Raw genomic sequence first — 17671 nt, forward strand, 5'->3', positions numbered from 1 at the left:
CCTATCCCCACAAATTTTGTTCAACAAATATTTATTGAGTACTTACCTTGTATAAAGTCCTGAGTTTGGTGATGGGGAGGTGGGATGGGACACAAAGAACTATAAGACACTGTTTATGCTCTTAATATACATACAAGCTGGTTTGACAAAATATATGCAAATAAACATAGAATAGAGTTTGAGAACATAAGGAAAGCAAATTCTTATGAAAGGCCAGAGAAGGGAAATCTTTCAATTCAGTTTAGCAGGGATTGGCAGATACACTTATTTTGCTAGGCAGAGTCATAGCTTTTAGAGATATAAAGACAAAATTGAAACTGTGTTCACTTGCTTTATGAAAGAGGTGATATTTTCTCTCTACCTTGAATGACGTGTGTGTATGTGTGTGTTTGTGCGTGCGTGCGCACGCACGTGCAGATTGATGGAGTTTTATGGTGAAGAAAGAATAAAAAGGATTCTAGCAAGGATGGAATGTTATATGCCAAAAGCACAGAAAGGGACACTTTCTAGGAGGTAAAATAGGTATTGCATTTTGGCTGGAATGAGAAGTAAATGGCCATTATGTAGTGTAATGTAGTTTATTGGAAAGGTAAGTTGAAACATTATGGAGGGACTTAGATGTCAGGTCTAAGTAGTTTCAATTTTTTCCTCTAGGTAGGAAGGACAGACACACTGAAGGTTTTTCAGCAAGACAATGATATATTCTTAGCTCTGCATCAAGAAGATCAATCTGACAGAACGTGGCACTTAGTAGGTGCTTTAAAAACTGTTTATTCATTGACTTACTGACATTTGTATATATGACTAATTAGAGAATTTAAAAAAAATGAGAGAAGCAGAGCAGATCAGTTTGGAGACTTTGTTTCTATTGTCAGATTAGAAGGTGTTAAGAGATGCAGTGATGCTACAGCAAAGGTAGTGGAAAGAATAGCAACAAAAACAAAAAAGCAAGCAAAATAGAAACACCCCAAACTAAATGGGATGCTCTGTAATTAAATGAAGTACATGTCCATGGAGAAATATCCTCTCCTTCCTTCTTTGTGGAGATGTGGCACTGACTGTGGGTATGGAATATTGTATATCTTGTCAATCTCAATGGGTATTTTAGTTTTTCTTAATGGTTTCCCTTCCCTTCCCCGTTATTATTTTTTTTAATCCCTTGCCTTCTGTCTTAGAATCAATTAGAAATATTGGTTCCAAGGCAACAGGGTAATGAGGGCTAGGCAATTAGAATTAAATTACTTGTCCAGGGTCAAATAGGTAGGAAGCATCTAACAAGATTTGAACCTAGGAATTCCTATCTCCGGGCCTCACTCTCTATCAAACCAGCTAGTAGTTTTCCTTCCCTTGTTATTTTATTTTATTTTTTACAAAAGATGCATTACTGCATAGGGGATGAAGGGAAAAATTTATTTGGAAATCAAGGTGGTATAGAACCATAAGTTACTAAATTTAAAAAAATAGTATATAATGGTGGTCTAAATTAGGGTAGGTTGCCCTAGGTGTAGGGGGAAAAAAAATTGCCAAATTGCAAGGGGCAGAATTTGTTGTCAATTACTTTACACTTGTACCTTCAACCTGTGGAAGTTTGTCCTTTTTTAATTTTTTCCATTTTGCCATTTACTTTGAAAATCATTTTTCCCCTGAAGAGGGGAAAAATTTAGATAATTTACTGTGACCTCAAGGTGTTGAGTGTATTTTCAGTTCTTTCATTCAAGTCACATGTAAAACTATTCCTAAGAGCAAGCCCCCACCCCTGGGCAGATTGCCAGGATATTGTCTTTGTAATCCTTACGTAGAAAGGACAGGGCATATGATTTCATTCAGACCTCCCATGGTTTTCTTCCTTCCTTCCTTTCCTTCCTTCCTTCCTCCCTCCCTCCCTCCCTTCCTCCCTCCCTCCCTGCCTCCCTTCCTTTCTTTCATTCTTAAATAATTTTTCAGGATAGGTTTCTGAATTAGCAGGAAAATAATGTAGCAAGATGGAGGAACAACTTCAATGATTACCCACTGTCTGAGAAATTAAGTCCAAGTTTAACCATTGCTGCTTTATGATAGGCTTTCCACAATCTAACTTTCTGTCCTTGATAACAGTAGTAACTGTGGTTTTCTACATTTAACTTTCAAATTTCACATCCTCTTGTACACATACACACATTGATATAGGAAGCCAACTGAAATAAAATCTTTTCTTTTACCAAGATCTTGTAAAGAACATCTGTTTCTTAATCTTTAATGTTGGTAGGAAAAAAAAAATCAAGGTAACCATCCATACTCAGTTGGATCTCATTAATGATACATTTTTCCAAATACTATTTTTTTGTAAAAAGTTTATTTTTATATATTAGTCACCCATATTTATTAGTTTTCTCCATATGTTAACACATTGAAATATCATAGCAAGACTACATTAACATTAATAAAATATATCAAAAGAAAACAGTTGATCTCTGCAATAACATTTTCAGCTGTGTAAAGGAAATATATTGTTATTGTTTGGCAGTATATGTACTTTGCTTTATTTCATATCGCTTCAGTTACTTAAAGTCACACTATTTGAGCCATAAGAGCAGGGGATTGCCTTATATTCTTTGTATCCATCTTAGTGTCTGACATAATCCTTTGTACATAATAAGTACTCAATAAATGTTTCTTGAATGAATGAGTGAATGAATGTTAAGGTGAAAGGAACATTAAATATAGAAAAATACAAGGGAAAGAAAATAGAGAATTGTTTGTAAGTCAACCTTTATTGCTAGGAATCTAAAGAGAAAGAGTTATTATTAATGGGAATGTGTTGAAGGAAAAAAATCTTTGAATATTATATATTTTACATTCAGATTTAGGGACCAATAAATGTAGTTTTAAGTGGTTCAATCTCTTGATTAGTTAGATTAATTAAAATTTTTTTTTAAAAAAAATTCAGCTATCTCTATCCTGATGGACGGAGTTATAATCCTGACCTGACTGGATTGTGTGAACCTACACCACATGATCACATCAAAGTTACACAGGTATGTTTGATTTCAAACATATGCACTTATAATTTGTGCTGGTATTTAATGCTTTATGTTTTATAGAAAATTAGTATGAATATCAGAAATAGACTATCACTACCAGTATCCCAGCTAAAAAAGTCTAGATTCAATTCAATGATATTTTTAAGTGAAATTTAGGAATGTATTTGGGAAAAGTAGGCAATTTTCTTTATACATTCAAGAATGGTTTTTCTCTAGCTTTTAATCTTACTTGGTTGAATGAAATTTTTATAGAAACTTGCTTTCTATTGGGTAGTAATAGATTTGAATTTTAAAAACTGAAATCTTGCATAATTATTGTAGGAGAATAGTAATAAGACATTTAGAAGTATTTCAAACCTTTTAGTGGTAATAATTTTGGAGAAGTCATTTTCTTAAACTATAGCTAGCCATTTCTTTTTTATTTCTTTTGCTAGAACATCCACTTTTTATTTCTTGTGCTTTTGATATATCTAAATGAATAGCATTTTTGTGAGGTTAATATAGTCTGTGAACAGATTTTTTTCTGACATAAATTCTAATCTTTCTTTTGCCTATGTACTCTTTTCTTTAATGTCCACTAGAACACCTAAAATATAGATGATATTGAAGATATCAGAAAGCCTTCAAGAAATTGTGAAAAAAAAAAAGTTGGCTTTTATTTTACATGTCAAGTCATGAAAAATAAGTAGCCTTTCAAAGCATGCATTGTTTTTTAAGGCATGAAATTTAACCAAACCTTTTAAAGAAGAAATTATACTTTGTCATCATTTTTATTCTTGAAAATTTTTTGCTGCAATAATATCCTTATTTTTTGTCTTCTAAATAGATATTTTCTGAAGCCAATCTTCATTAAGTAATACATTCAATTCATTTGTTCCATAGTTTTTCTTCATAAATTGTTCCTAAAGTCAAAGGGAGTTTAATTTATGTTCCCATCATTTTAAGTTTCTCTTTTGGAATCCAGTATCAATATTATTTAATATTCATCACCTTTTTAGCTCTTTGGTAATTTTTTTTGCTTTATTACCTGTTATACTATTCTTTTCATCTTGGATACTACTTGTGTTCAACAATGTTTTGCACAGATTTTAAACTTTCTAGATCTTATCATCCCATTAAGACTCTAAGCTTAAGTAGAAATGCATTATATTTTATACCTTAAAGCCTTTAACATTGTGACAGGTACATTGTAGGTGCTCTGTAAGAATTATTAAACTAATACTTTGAGTGTAATGTATCATCAATCTTAATACTGTTTTCTTCTTTTATCTTTCTACTATTAATCCCTTTCAGTATTTTAAATTTATTATACTGATCCATAGTGACTCAGTTCCTCTCAACAACTGAATATTTGAAAACATTTATTTAGGTGTCACCATACTAGAAAGCTTCAAACCAGAATCAATAGTGAATCAAGATAAAGAAGCCATTCTGGCCAACTTTTTTTTTTGATTACTTGATGGCATTATATTTTTAGCAAACTTTCTTCTACTCTTTAATTTTCTAAAGAAAAGAGAAAAAAACATTTTTGCATTGTGAACCAGGATAAAAATATTCTATTATAGCTAATGCTTTTTAATACTTTGAAAAAAAGAGTATGATTTGCTATGAAAGGAATTTGATGTTTTATAAACTAAATACTGTATTTACATTTAATTGAAAATAGTGGTGGTGGGGACCTTAAATCAGCAACTGGTTAAGGAAAATTGATCCCTTTACAAAGGAAAGTGGGAAACACTAAATAATCTATAGCAGTGTCGACTTTTGAAAGGCTAATAAAAGCTTAAATCTTTAAAACCTATTATTTCATTCAACCCAAATTATCATAATCAAATTTATGTAAAACTGCTGCAACTGGTATCTTAATTAAGTAGCAAGGTTAATCTTGTTTGTATCCAAGTGCAAAGTATTTTTGGTAAGTAGTATTTAAGAAAATTCTGTTTTAACTGATTATACTGGAAATACATGAACTTTGACTTTCTCTCGTTCCAGGAACAATATGAATTATATTGCGAAATGGGCTCCACTTTCCAGCTCTGTAAAATCTGTGCAGAAAATGATAAAGATGTGAAGATTGAGCCTTGTGGGCACCTGATGTGTACTTCTTGTCTTACTGCATGGCAGGTATTGCTATGGTTTGCCCCAGAAAAGTTTTCATTCATTTCTTTCTTATATTCACTTTTTGTTTTCCCTATTTTTATTTTGTGAAAACTTCTTGTACTGTAAACTGCTTGAACAAATCTGTAAAAAGAATTTTTTCCCCGAACTTCTCACCTTAATTACCCATTTGTGTTTCAGGTTAGTTTTTCCACTTTTAACATGTACTTTCCCCCTCAGATGGCAGTTTTGATGATACTTGTGATCATTGCTACTTTTCTTAAAGAAAGACATTTTTCTTAGGAAAAGACATATTTTAAATACGTCATTTCCAAGTCAGTATTAACTACAGTAGGTACCAGATGATGCTAATAGAAAATGACAATGAGAGTACACTCCTAAACTTATCATTATTCTTACATTGACATTTAACTACTTAAGATAGCCCAATGAAAGAATTTTTCCATTTCCATGTGTAACTGAAAAAAAAGAGGTATTATTTTTAGTGAGAATGTAGAAAACAATGAAAAATGACTTTGGCCATGACTTTCTCCTTAGTAGTAACCAATTGTTGGGAGGATGATGATGTTAGAATTCAGTTCAGATTGTTTTAGGGTGAACTTCTCCATGAAATCTAAGATTATTTCTCTTCAGTTTTACAGAATGAGGATTAATAGGTAGAAGCCTTTAGATTGACTGTCTTCAATCAAATACCTTCCCTAGACACTTAAAATAAAGTTTCTTTATGATGGGATATTTTTCATCTACTATATATTCCTGAACTGAAGAAACATCTAAGATCAAAGTTTATCTATCATTAGGACATTTTTTTGTCTATGCTCCCACTTGGATTGTTAAATGTTGAGCTGCTGCTGACTCCAAATTCACAGTCTTTATACTCATTTGGAAAATGATAGTTCCTTTCAGCTTTTAGGCAGAAAAGTTTAGCCATATCACCACATGAGAATTTTGCCTCAAAGAAATCCTGCTATTATTAACACTACCCAATATTAGAAATTAGAAGTCTCAAGCTCACAACAATTTGGTGGCGTTTCTTTCATAATTAGATATTACCATATAAATCACTAGTAAACTTTTATGTATTTGCTTGTCTATAATTTATTTTTTTCTCTTTTGGTGAGGATAGACTGGTACTTGGAGATTGTGGGGCTTGAATTTAATTTTTTTAAATAAATAAGCTATAAATTTGTTAATAGTTTCATTGTTGCAAAAGACACCAAAGTTGTGTCAAGTTATTATAACTGTGACATTGTTTTTTTATTACTATAATTGATATGTTTCAATTTATTCTATATCTGGTATAATTTTTCTACTAATAAATAATTTCCTGAGCATTTGTACTTTTTATTATTATTGGGGTAGTTTCATAAGAAGAAATATAGTTGGTAGATTATTTAAACACTATCCTTTCCCCCCTCCAAAATGTTGTTCCATATTATTGTAAGAAATTTAAATAATGTACAAACTCTCTATTAACAAAACCAGATATTTGAAGAAAAAATCCAGAAAAAACTATATAAGGATCAGAACAAGCAAAGCATAATAGACTTTTGAATTATTTAGGAGTAATTCACAAGTAGAAATATAAACTTTGGTCCATCAAATACTGTAGAAATTATTTTATATTACATATTTGAATGAATATTATTTCATTATGCTCAGCTTTTATATTGGGAGTTGTAAGTAGTATACTAAGTCATGTCTCTTGTCCTTTTCTGAATTCTTTATAATGAAGGGACATTATAGGCTTAAAACAGTGGTTCCCAAACTTTTTTGGCCTTCTTTCCAGAAAAAATATTACTTAGCACCCCCTGGAAATTATGAAATTATTTATCGAACTCAAAATAGAATGTAATACAAAAAATGTGTGGCCATTACTGCCTCCCTGGATCGCTGCAGCACCCACCAGGGGTGGTAGCGCCCACTTTGGGAATCACTGCCTTAAAATTACATTAATATAAAATAAATTGAGACACAGCATAAAAAGTAAGAAGGAAATACATTGTGAGAAGGGGAAAAATGAATATTAGAAAAATATTGTATAATTAGCCATAGCATCTAGAGATTTACTTTGGAGATCATCTGGTTCATCTTATTTTAGATGAGGAAAGTAAGGACCAGAGAGCTTAAATTTCTTGGCCACCTAGTACACCTGCGATTTAATGTCCCTTGACATGGCTGCTAGGTAGTAGAGTGCATTGAGTGCTGTCTGAGTTCAAATGTGACATTTACTAACTATGTAACCCTATTTGCCTCAGTTTTCTCATCTTTAAAATGAACTGGAGCAGGAAATGGCAAACCACTCTGGTATCTTTGTCAAGAAAATACCAACTGGGGTCATAAAGTGTCAGACATGATCAAAAATGACTAAACAACCCTTGACTACAAAATCCATTGCTTTTTCCATTATGCTTCACTGACCACTCAATCACACAATTAATACCCATGAAACTTTTCCTTAAAAGTATAATGGACTTCTTATTCCTGTTCTTCTGAGATGTGTCCACAAGCTAAATCTATTCTCATGGACTTGATTTTCTTTGATCTTCTAGGAAAGCTGCCATCATAGACTTTGGAAAATTACTATCCTCTCCACCTCTCCACCCTATTCTTTATGCTAAATATAATAATTTGGTTTATTTTCCCCAAGTCTTCTTTACTTGCCAAATGACTAAGACATCTTTAGCAGATCCTTTTCCCCTTTTAATAATTATTAACAGTGCAAAAACTAAGACTGACCTTTTGTTATCCCTAAGATTCAACTTTTAGAGATTGCTTTGCAATATTGAGAGGTGTAGCACTGAGAAATGGTCTGTATCTCTTGAGAATATTGTTCTCCTCTTTCAGTATCAGAATTTCTAGGTGATTGTTAACTGAAGTACTTATGCTTATATTTTATTTCAGACAGTTTCTTTTTCTAATAAATTTGTACATGCAGTTTGTTATTGTCTGCAGTACTTACCTCTCAATGGCATGCTAACATTGGGTTTGGAGTGTTTTTTCCATCGTTCTGCAAATTCCTGATGTCACACTTAGGTTTATTTGGTAAATTGTGTAATTTAACTGTGATCAGGACATCCTAATGTCTCTTGAATTTAATGGTGGATTGCCAGACTTTCTCTTCTCTTTTCCTTTTCTAACACCTTGGGTGAACCTTCAGGCTTGCCAATAAAATTAAAAACAACCCTTAGTAAAAGTCCCATATGTTTTGCTAAGAAACTGGTGAATCAATCACAGCATAGTAGGAAACTGAGGAATAAGAATAGAAAACATATTATGTTTTTCACCAAAGGACATTTGTTAGCAAATCACTCTTCATATGACAAATGCACCTTAAGTTTTCCTCCTATTAGGTGCTATACTTTCAGCTTAATCAAACATCATTGCAGATTTAACTTTTATATAATTAATGAGAAAATGAAGAAACATACTGTAGCAATGTCAATTTTACAGGCTGCAAGTGGTTAGTGTTTAATTGCTGTCATAATGGCTCATTAGTCATGCCTCAGGAGAGGTTTCCTATACTTTTTTCCCTCTTACTGAAACATCTGTGTTATTTAATAAATGGAATAAGCAGACCTGAGTCTGCATAGAATACTAAGTGAAGTGTCAGATAATTTACCTCCCTAGAGACTGTTTGATACAGTTTCATTCTAGATGCTTCATTTTGATTGAACTTTTGGCAGGAAGAACAGTAGAATTTGCTTTCATTCTTTCAATTGAATCAAATATTAACTAAGAGGCAGTTGTTGTTTTTTTTTTCCTGTAGTATTATGCTTCTTATGGGACAGTAAAGATCCATGTCAATATATAACACATGGAAATGAGAATTTGTGCTTCAATATTTTTTACCTTGTATCATGAGAGTTATTTACAGTTTTCTTTAGAAGGTATCTTAAAATTTCCCCACATGATAAAAATAATTACCTCTTTTTAAAAAGATTGTTGCTTCAAAATGTTGAATACATGTTATTGTTGAAAACTTTAGTTCAACACAGAAAATAAAACAAAAACCCTCCACCAAGTTTTGATTTTTTTGTTTTGATTGTTGCTCTTCATTTCCAAAATATTTTATGGAAACAATGTTAGGCATGATTTTGGGGATCATCAGTCACTAAGAAATTATATATACATATGTATATGTATATATATATACACACAATTTAAATGTAATGTAGGAATATATACATAGATATATAAAATAGTGTCAGAGAGTGAGAAAGAGAAGAGAAATAGAGAGGAAGAGAAGCAAAGAAGGTATATTTCTTTAATAATATTTGTAGGTAAATAGGAATTGTCATGGAACTCTGGTTCTGGGCAAGATAATTTAAAAACTCATCTATCAGACCCGAGAATCTAAGATTAGGAGGAAAGTATAGTAGATGGGACAATGATATAAGAAATGATGAAATTGTTTAGAAAGACTTGTTGAAGAAGGCAGTGTGGTATAAGGGGAGAAATGTTAGAATTAGTTAAGAGGATCTGAGTTTGAATTCTGCTTCCACCAATAAGTCAGTTTGGTCAAGTCATTTAACTTCCTTGGGCATTAGTATACTAGTCTCTAAAATGAGAGGCCAAGTCTAGATGACCTTTAAGATTTATTTCCTGCTTATCAGGGATTCTAAATGTGGCATCAATTTTCTAGTCATTATAGATTCCAAATCCATTTAAGGCAATAAACTGCCACTCTGCCTTAACTCTTCACTTGACTTACGGTATATTGGTCTATGAGATATATTTATATGTTGCATTTTATATGTAAAATATTTCATGTATGTTATATAATATATATATGCATGTTATATAATTATATATATCAAATAAGACACTAATTCCTGAGTTTTACTTAGGAATCTTCAATCTGTTTAAGGAAATATAGTGAATATTAGGATCTATGATATGTAATTCAGTGTTATTTATACAGCTTTCAAATTTTCTTTACTAGAACACACAAATATGGATATCTATCTGCCTTCTTCCACATCTCAAAATCACTCTATATATTTACTCTTTTCTCATCCTTTACCCCAATCTCTCAATCTGCAGTGGTCTTCCTTGCTTGAGACAACTCCTCTAACTACATATTCTGTTTCAAACCTTATTTTCTCTGGAATCTTTCACCATTCTTAATTTCTTGTTTTTCTTCTCTTCTCTACAGGCGTTTGATAATTCCATCTTTCCATCATTCTTCCCTCCTCCTCCTTCCTTACCCTCCTTCCTTCCTTGTAGCTTGAAAGAAATATATCTTAAAGACAAAAACATACATAGCATAAAAATAAGAGTGGAAGAAAAAATGGACTACAGAACAGGTAGATCCCAAAAAATTAATCTTTGTTTTCTTTGTCTCCTATCAGACAAAGAAAGAATAGCAATTCACAAAATAGATACAGATAAACAAGAAAATTATATTATACTTAAAGGAGTTATAGAGGCAAACTGATTTCAATATTAAATATATTTGTTAAATCCCATGTCATTTGAACTCATAAAGAAAAAATATCCAAATTGCAAAAATATAGAGGATGTTCCTCTTTCAGAGGTGAATGAATCAAACAGAATGAGAAACGAAAGGGAAAACAAAGTTGAAAATATTGTTGGATTAATTATAATTAAAAGATGCATGTCATATTCTTAATGACACAATGAATAAATGCACTCACACATATCAGTACCACATGGCACTTTTACAGCAATTGATCATGTATAAAAGCTCAGAGAAATTGCAAATAATTGTAAATACCAGAAATATGAAATACATCCTTTATGGACCTTAACAATAAAAATAGTAATCATTTCAGTGATCTGGAAATAAAAGACACAAACCTAAATGGAAATTTAATAATTAAACTCTAAATGAGTTAAATCATTACTAGTTTGTTTTTTGATGACTAAAAGTCCTAAAGTGATGCAAGCTTTACAACTCAAAATATAGAATTTTGAAAATGGACCTCTTTAAAAGGGGAAGGATAGAGGGCTCTCTGTTTCATTAAATGTACAAGTTGATTTTGAATTTAGTACAGACTGTTGGCATCATTGGCTTCTCTCTCTCTCTCTCTCTCTCTCTCTCTCTCTCTCTCTCTCTCTCTCTCTCTCTCCTCTCTCTCTCTCTCATAAACAATTTCTACAGGGATGCATTCTAGTGCTTAATATGCTAATTGATAGTCATTTAAATGGTAGTTTCATTGAATTTCACAATAAAACATTCAATTTATAGAAAAATTATAATGTTGATATTTCCCATTAGATTAAATATCATTATCAAGATGTATTCTGTATATAATAAAGTAATTGTCACTATGATTGGTTTGTCATGACAATGCTTTCTCCTGTTATTACATTGGACTCTAACAATAAATAAACTGTACAATTAAAACTTTCCATCCTTAGAACAATTCATCTTTATAGATAAAAACCCGTGATATTATGTCCTGATTAATTTAATCAAGTGTGTGAATAGAAATGCACTGAAATGAGTGAATGAGGCAGAGAGGTGTAACAGAAAATCTCTTAGAAGGGCACATTATCATGCATTTCATCTTGCCTCACTTAGCAGTAAACTAAAAAGTGATTTGTTACTTTTAGTCAGGGATGTTCAGGTTTCATTTCAGTAACCAGGCTATGGCTAAAAAGTGTTTGTGTGTGTGTGTGTGGGGGAGACACACACATGGATTCATCAAAGAACCTAATGTTGGGTTAAACCAATTCTCCTGGATTTTGTTGCTTGATAATTTTGAGAGATATCAGTATAATATTTCTTTATCTGATTAGAATAAAAGTAGCAAAGTATAGATATATGTATGCATCTTTCTCTTACCTTCTCTAGTTTAGAGACTCATTGCACCACAGATAAGTGATCAGTTTGCCAGACTATCAAGCGAAGTCTTAGGATAAATTATGGGAGTTAATCTTTAAATCAATTTACCACTTCCTCTTCAGTTTCTTTGATGTGGTAAAAGTCTGTAGGCCCGAGAGTTCCGATCTTCAATATGAATATTATTATTATTATTATTTCTACATAGAAGAGGTGATTAAAAGAAAACCCAAAAAGTAAAAAAAAAAACTTTTCTATTTCAGCAGTGAAAGGTTGCTTGCATTCCTTTTTTTCCCCCTGCATGTAGTAGTTGATTAAAGTTTGTCACTTATTTCAAGGCTTCAACCTTTTAATAACATAAGACTTCTATTCATTTGCTTAGTGTGAGCTTTAGTGAATTGTAGAAAATAAATAAAGTAGTTTTGAGACCAAAATTGATAATTATTAGTAAAATAAGCCTTTCTTTAGAAATATTCCAGCAGGTATGAGTGGAATTTCTGGTTTAAAGGTAAATTGAGTTTTATCAAGCCAACAGGCATTGAAATCTGGAACTATGATTTTGCCATGGTTTCTGAAACAGAAGAAAGATTTCTTATTTTTCCAAAATTCATTGTAAATTGAAATTTAAATGGAAAATGTTGGAAGTTGATTTATATGGAATGTGACTTGTTCCATATGTAGGATGTCTTTCTGTATAATATGTTTAAAATTTTTTATCATTACTATTTTTACTGGTTGGTTCATTGTAACATTTCTGTGTTTTTTGGTTTAATTTTCTTTAGCGACTATAGGTTCTACAGTATGTTTCTGTTACTTTAAAACATAAGAAACTCAAAGATTCAAGCTCAAGTTTTGTTTTTTAAAAACATTATAGACTTTAGGAATTCTTGTTATTTCCCCAATATTTGTCTCTAAAATTGGAAATATAGAAAGTTTGTTATACAGGGACTTCAATAGAGCTTTAAATAATTGTGCATGTTTTGTAAAGACCAATAACTCAATTATTCTTTTGTTCAGGAATCAGATGGTCAAGGCTGCCCTTTCTGTAGATGTGAAATAAAAGGAACGGAACCCATCATTGTGGATCCTTTTGATCCAAGAGATGAGAGCTCCAGGTGCTGCAGCATCATCGATACCTTCAGTATGCCTATGCTGGATTTGGATGATGATGATGATCGAGAAGAATCTTTAATGATGAATCGTTTGGCTTCTGTTCGAAAGGTAAAAACTATATACTGTGTTTTATGATGAAGTTTTATAATGAAGTGCTGCCTGATATAGCCCAACTCACAGTTTGATATAAAAGCAGATTACATATTTATAAATAAGGTTTTTGGCATGCTTCATGAAAATTTGAAATCAGAGTTGACAGAAATCTGTTGGATTTTTTAAGGTAGAGGAAACTTCAATTTGTAGTTTTTCTGAGTCAAAAAAAGTTTACCTATTCTTCTCTAGGACTCCTGAATCTGTTTGAGTAATTAAACTAAAGACCTAATATGGAACAATAGACTGCCATTTAATTAGAGAAAAACTGCCTAGTGAACCACAGACAATATGTCACCAATATTTTTTTGTGTTTAGAGGCTGGTATGATATGAATTTTTGGTTGGTGTATCCTGATACACTATATTTTTATTGACCAACCTAATCTCTCTTCAGTTTTTCTTACACTGTTAGTCATTCTGACAGCCTACATACAGTATACCTGTTGGCCAGTCCTTCTGACTGTTCTAGTGTGTGGTGATCCACTCGTTCTTCCTGGTTTTTGGATCAGTGACCACTAGAAATAGACCTTTTGAGATATTCTTAGGATTTAAAACAGCAAAAACTTTGATAATTGCAATAACAGAAATGAGTCAGATACTAGGGGAGGAAGAGCACGTGATAGACTGTAAAACCCAATATGTGGAGAAGAGTAAGAGTGTAATGGTAGGCTAAGTGGGCAAAGAGAATAGAGAGAAATAGGCCAAGAAAGGAGAGATAATTGAAACAAGATTGCCTTCCTCAATCTTTGGACTCATATTTATACATGTTTTGGTTACCTGGGTGACTTTTAGACTTCCTATCAAGGAAATGACATTTCTTTTTGGTATTGTCTTTTTTCAGATTGTTACTCTATTCACTCAAGATATTCTCTCTCTTGGTCCCTCCCTACCCCAATGTTCTTAGGCCTTGGCTCTCTCTGAAATCAGATTTGAAAGATTACTTGGCAATGTACTATTATCCTAGGTCCAACTGTCATATTACTTTAGACAGAGTTAATCCTTTAGTGGTGATATAACTGAGTGAGAAAACACACACACACACACACACACACACACACACACACAACCATAGCAACAGCAACATGTGGAATCTGTCTTAGTATTAGGTAATCATAAATGAAACAACTGTGCCTGTAGTAAATGAAATAATTGACAGTATTGAAATTAATTTTCAGTCTGTACATTAGATAGCAATAAAATCTGTCTTAAATATGTAAGCATTAGAGATAACATCAGAGAGACATCCTTCACCTTACCACTGGAAAAAAATGAGATATTAAATATGCTTCATGCAGATTTCAAATCAGAGTTGCCATATATAGGGACTTCTCTTTTTTGAAAAAAATTGTACAAATTTCAGTTTGTACGTTCTGATTCAAAAAGAATTGTCCATGGGAGTCCTCATTCTATTTGAGAAGTAGAACCAAAAACCTGATCCTTCCTTCCATGTACCTTCTTTCTTACTGATCCCAGGACCCTTCTTTCTCAATCCACTAAGTCACCTTTAATTCTTTTTCAGTGTGCTCATTGTGTATGTAACAATAGTTTTTTAGTTCCAAAGCAACTGATTTCATTTTTAGAGTCATAGAAAGTTAGATCTGGAAAGGACATTAAAGGTCATTGAGTACAACTTCCTCATTTATGGAAGTGAAAATAAAGCTCCATTCATTTTTGATAGAGCTAGTAGAATCAAGATCATGTGATTCCCAATTAAATATTCTTTCTAGTATATCACACTGTCTTTTAATTATTTAATTTACTCAGTTTTTCAAAATAGAATTTTTTTGTTTTACTCACTTTCTCGATATAATATTGGCTGTTTATGATATGTATGACTGCTATTTTATGGACAAGATTGGTTGCCTTGACTTGTCATATTCTCATTAGATTGTTTTCTCCAGCCATCTACTCCTACTTTCTTGGGTTATTATGCTTTCTTTATTTGAGTATGTGGGCTAGAACTCTTTCCTGAAAAGTTCTCCAGTATAGTTTCTTTAATTTCATAGACTAGGAATCAAAACCCCTTTGTATAGATTCCTTTTGCCCTTTCTAGCAATAACTTTATTTAAACACTTCTACCAGCAACTAATTAAGTAGATAATAAATTATCTGTTTTCTCCTGATAGTTCTAGAAGAACTGAATAACTTAATATATCTTATCTACAAGTCCTTAATTTTAGTTAATTTTTTTAGTTAATAATTTTCATATTCAGTATTTTAATATTTAAGTAATTGTCTCAGTCACTCATTTAGATGTACAGTTACATGTTTCTTATCTTAATCTGTTTCATGGACCAGTTTTCCCTCCTCATAGATTGTAGGCTCAATAAGAATAAGGATCATGTCTTTGATATCCCTTTTTTTAAACCTATCTTCTAGCTCAGAACTGCTCATAAAGATGAGATGCTCAGTAAATACTTGATGAATTGGGATTTAGTCTACTTAAGTTGGCAACTGAATTTTCTTCATTGAGACAGATTGTTCCAATAGTTCCCTTTTACTATGATACTTTACATCTATGATATGATCAATATATTAACTCCTTCCACTGGTGCAAAGCAGAGCCCATTGCTTTTTCATTCTAGATATTTTTGTGTGTAAGGGTGAAAAAGGGGTTTTATGGATTCAATATATTAAAGATGGTCTCCAGAGAATTGAACAATTATCAATCCTCAATTAAGAATAATTTCAAGTCAAAATTGACTTTTATGGAAGTTTATTTACAATTGAGAAGAGAAAGAGGAAGTAAGGAGATAAGAATCTATCCCATTAATTAATCCAGGTAGATCTTAACCCTCAGTTGAGGATTAAAGGGCCTGAGGCCCGGAGGTGAATGGAGCAACCTTCATTCACAGAGTCTATAAAAAGAAGTTTCTTAATAGAAATTCAGGAAGATTCAATCTTTAAACTCACCACATGGAACAATCTCGGTCACGAACCAGCAAAGCTCCCTCAGGTCCCCTTCACAAAACCAGAAGCCCTCTCACTCACTCAACTCCCTCTTTTTAAAGGAGTCAGGTATGCCTCACTTCCAGTGCCTTCCCCTAGCCTCTGTGTTCCAATCACAATAGATGATTCTCACTGACCGCCTAGGGGGTGGTCAGTCGTTTCCGATTCCTGATTCGTCACTCACTCTAGCACCTTCCAAGATTGGAGGTACTCTCACCTTTGGTGATTAAATCTAAAGATGGGCAGTGTAGACTTAATCTAATTATCACATGTGCATATTCTTCCATAAATCCTTCTTAGAGGACCTACTCAGTGCAAGTGGGGTCATTTTCTCTATCATTTGGCAATTTTTTCATTGTCAGCATAGCATTCAGCCATCTAATAAAGTTGTTTTCCTCCCTTCATGACCATGTTTGTCTTTGATAACTCGATGAGTATTTAAGTACTTGAACACTGTGTTTTCAGTTTTTGTGGGTTCTTTCTTCTTTGAAATAAATTGAACTCGCCCATGTGATTATAATTTTGTCTGTTTCCTCCCTTAAATCATTCAGAGAAGATCTTTTCAGTCCATGTAGACCTTAATACAGGTCTTAATGAATTCTTTAGGTACCATTGTAACATTTTGCTATTTATTTTGTTATTCCTTCTTACTACATGATCAGCCTGCTTCCTTTTTTGACCATACATTTCCTGCATGATATCCCTTATACCATTTCTTACACACAGGTTATTGTTAAGAATGTGTGACAGCATAATGTGTTTCATGTATCTTTCCATTACTCCTTGAATTTCCTACAATTTTGATTCTTTGATTATGATGGTGTTTCATGATTAGCAGCAAGAAAATAATGGGGTGGAGGGGGTTATTTCTTCTTGAAGTCATCAGTGCAGATGAGCTTTCAAGTGGAACTTGGGATATTCAACACTTTTTACCTGGTTTTCAAAAGATTCATTCTTTGAGGGTCTTATGTTGTAAAATACAAAAGATAACACATTGTGGGACTGGTTATTTATCAAACAAGAGACTTTAGTGGTATGATCATTTTAGACCCAAAGCAAAAAAGGGATGAAGGGGGAGAGTGGTATATGTGAGAGAGAAATATGATTGATTGCCATTAGTAACCTAGGCTCATTCTCTGGTGATACCAATAGTAAGAGTTCTTTTCCTACTGTTGGATACATTGACATTAAGAATCATCAGGGAAAAAAGGAAGTCAGGGCTTCCGGTTAAGATGGCGGCAGAGTAAGGAGCAGCTGCTCGATCTCTCCTGACCGAACCACACAGAACCCCTCAAGGGGAAATAAAAACGAGTCCAGAGGAACGAAGGAACCCCACAACAGGGCGCAGCATTGAAGGTACGCAGAATCGGGGCATTTCCACACTTTAAAGGGGTGAAACAGTTCACACTAAAACACGAGAGGAAGAAGCCCCTCCCCCACCCCCCACACCGCACAAGCGGGTAAACAGGACTGGGGCAACCAGAAAATCACTGGCAGCCCCTGAGCCC

General features: G+C 32.8%; 1 protein-coding gene across 1 annotated transcript in view; it reads left to right on the forward strand.

Annotated features, from left to right (window-relative positions):
- CBLB (Cbl proto-oncogene B) overlaps positions 1-17671 on the forward strand; it is a 223101-nt gene that overhangs the window by 130454 nt on the left and 74976 nt on the right. Inside the window, exons 8-10 of the mRNA XM_044670113.1 lie at positions 2927-3014; positions 5013-5144; positions 12967-13170. Of these exons, the coding sequence (XP_044526048.1) occupies positions 2927-3014; positions 5013-5144; positions 12967-13170 (424 nt within the window). The remainder of the gene's footprint in view (positions 1-2926; positions 3015-5012; positions 5145-12966; positions 13171-17671) is intronic.

Source organism: Gracilinanus agilis, chromosome 3 (genome assembly GCF_016433145.1).
Source record: "Gracilinanus agilis isolate LMUSP501 chromosome 3, AgileGrace, whole genome shotgun sequence".
Taxonomy (NCBI): domain Eukaryota; kingdom Metazoa; phylum Chordata; class Mammalia; order Didelphimorphia; family Didelphidae; genus Gracilinanus; species Gracilinanus agilis.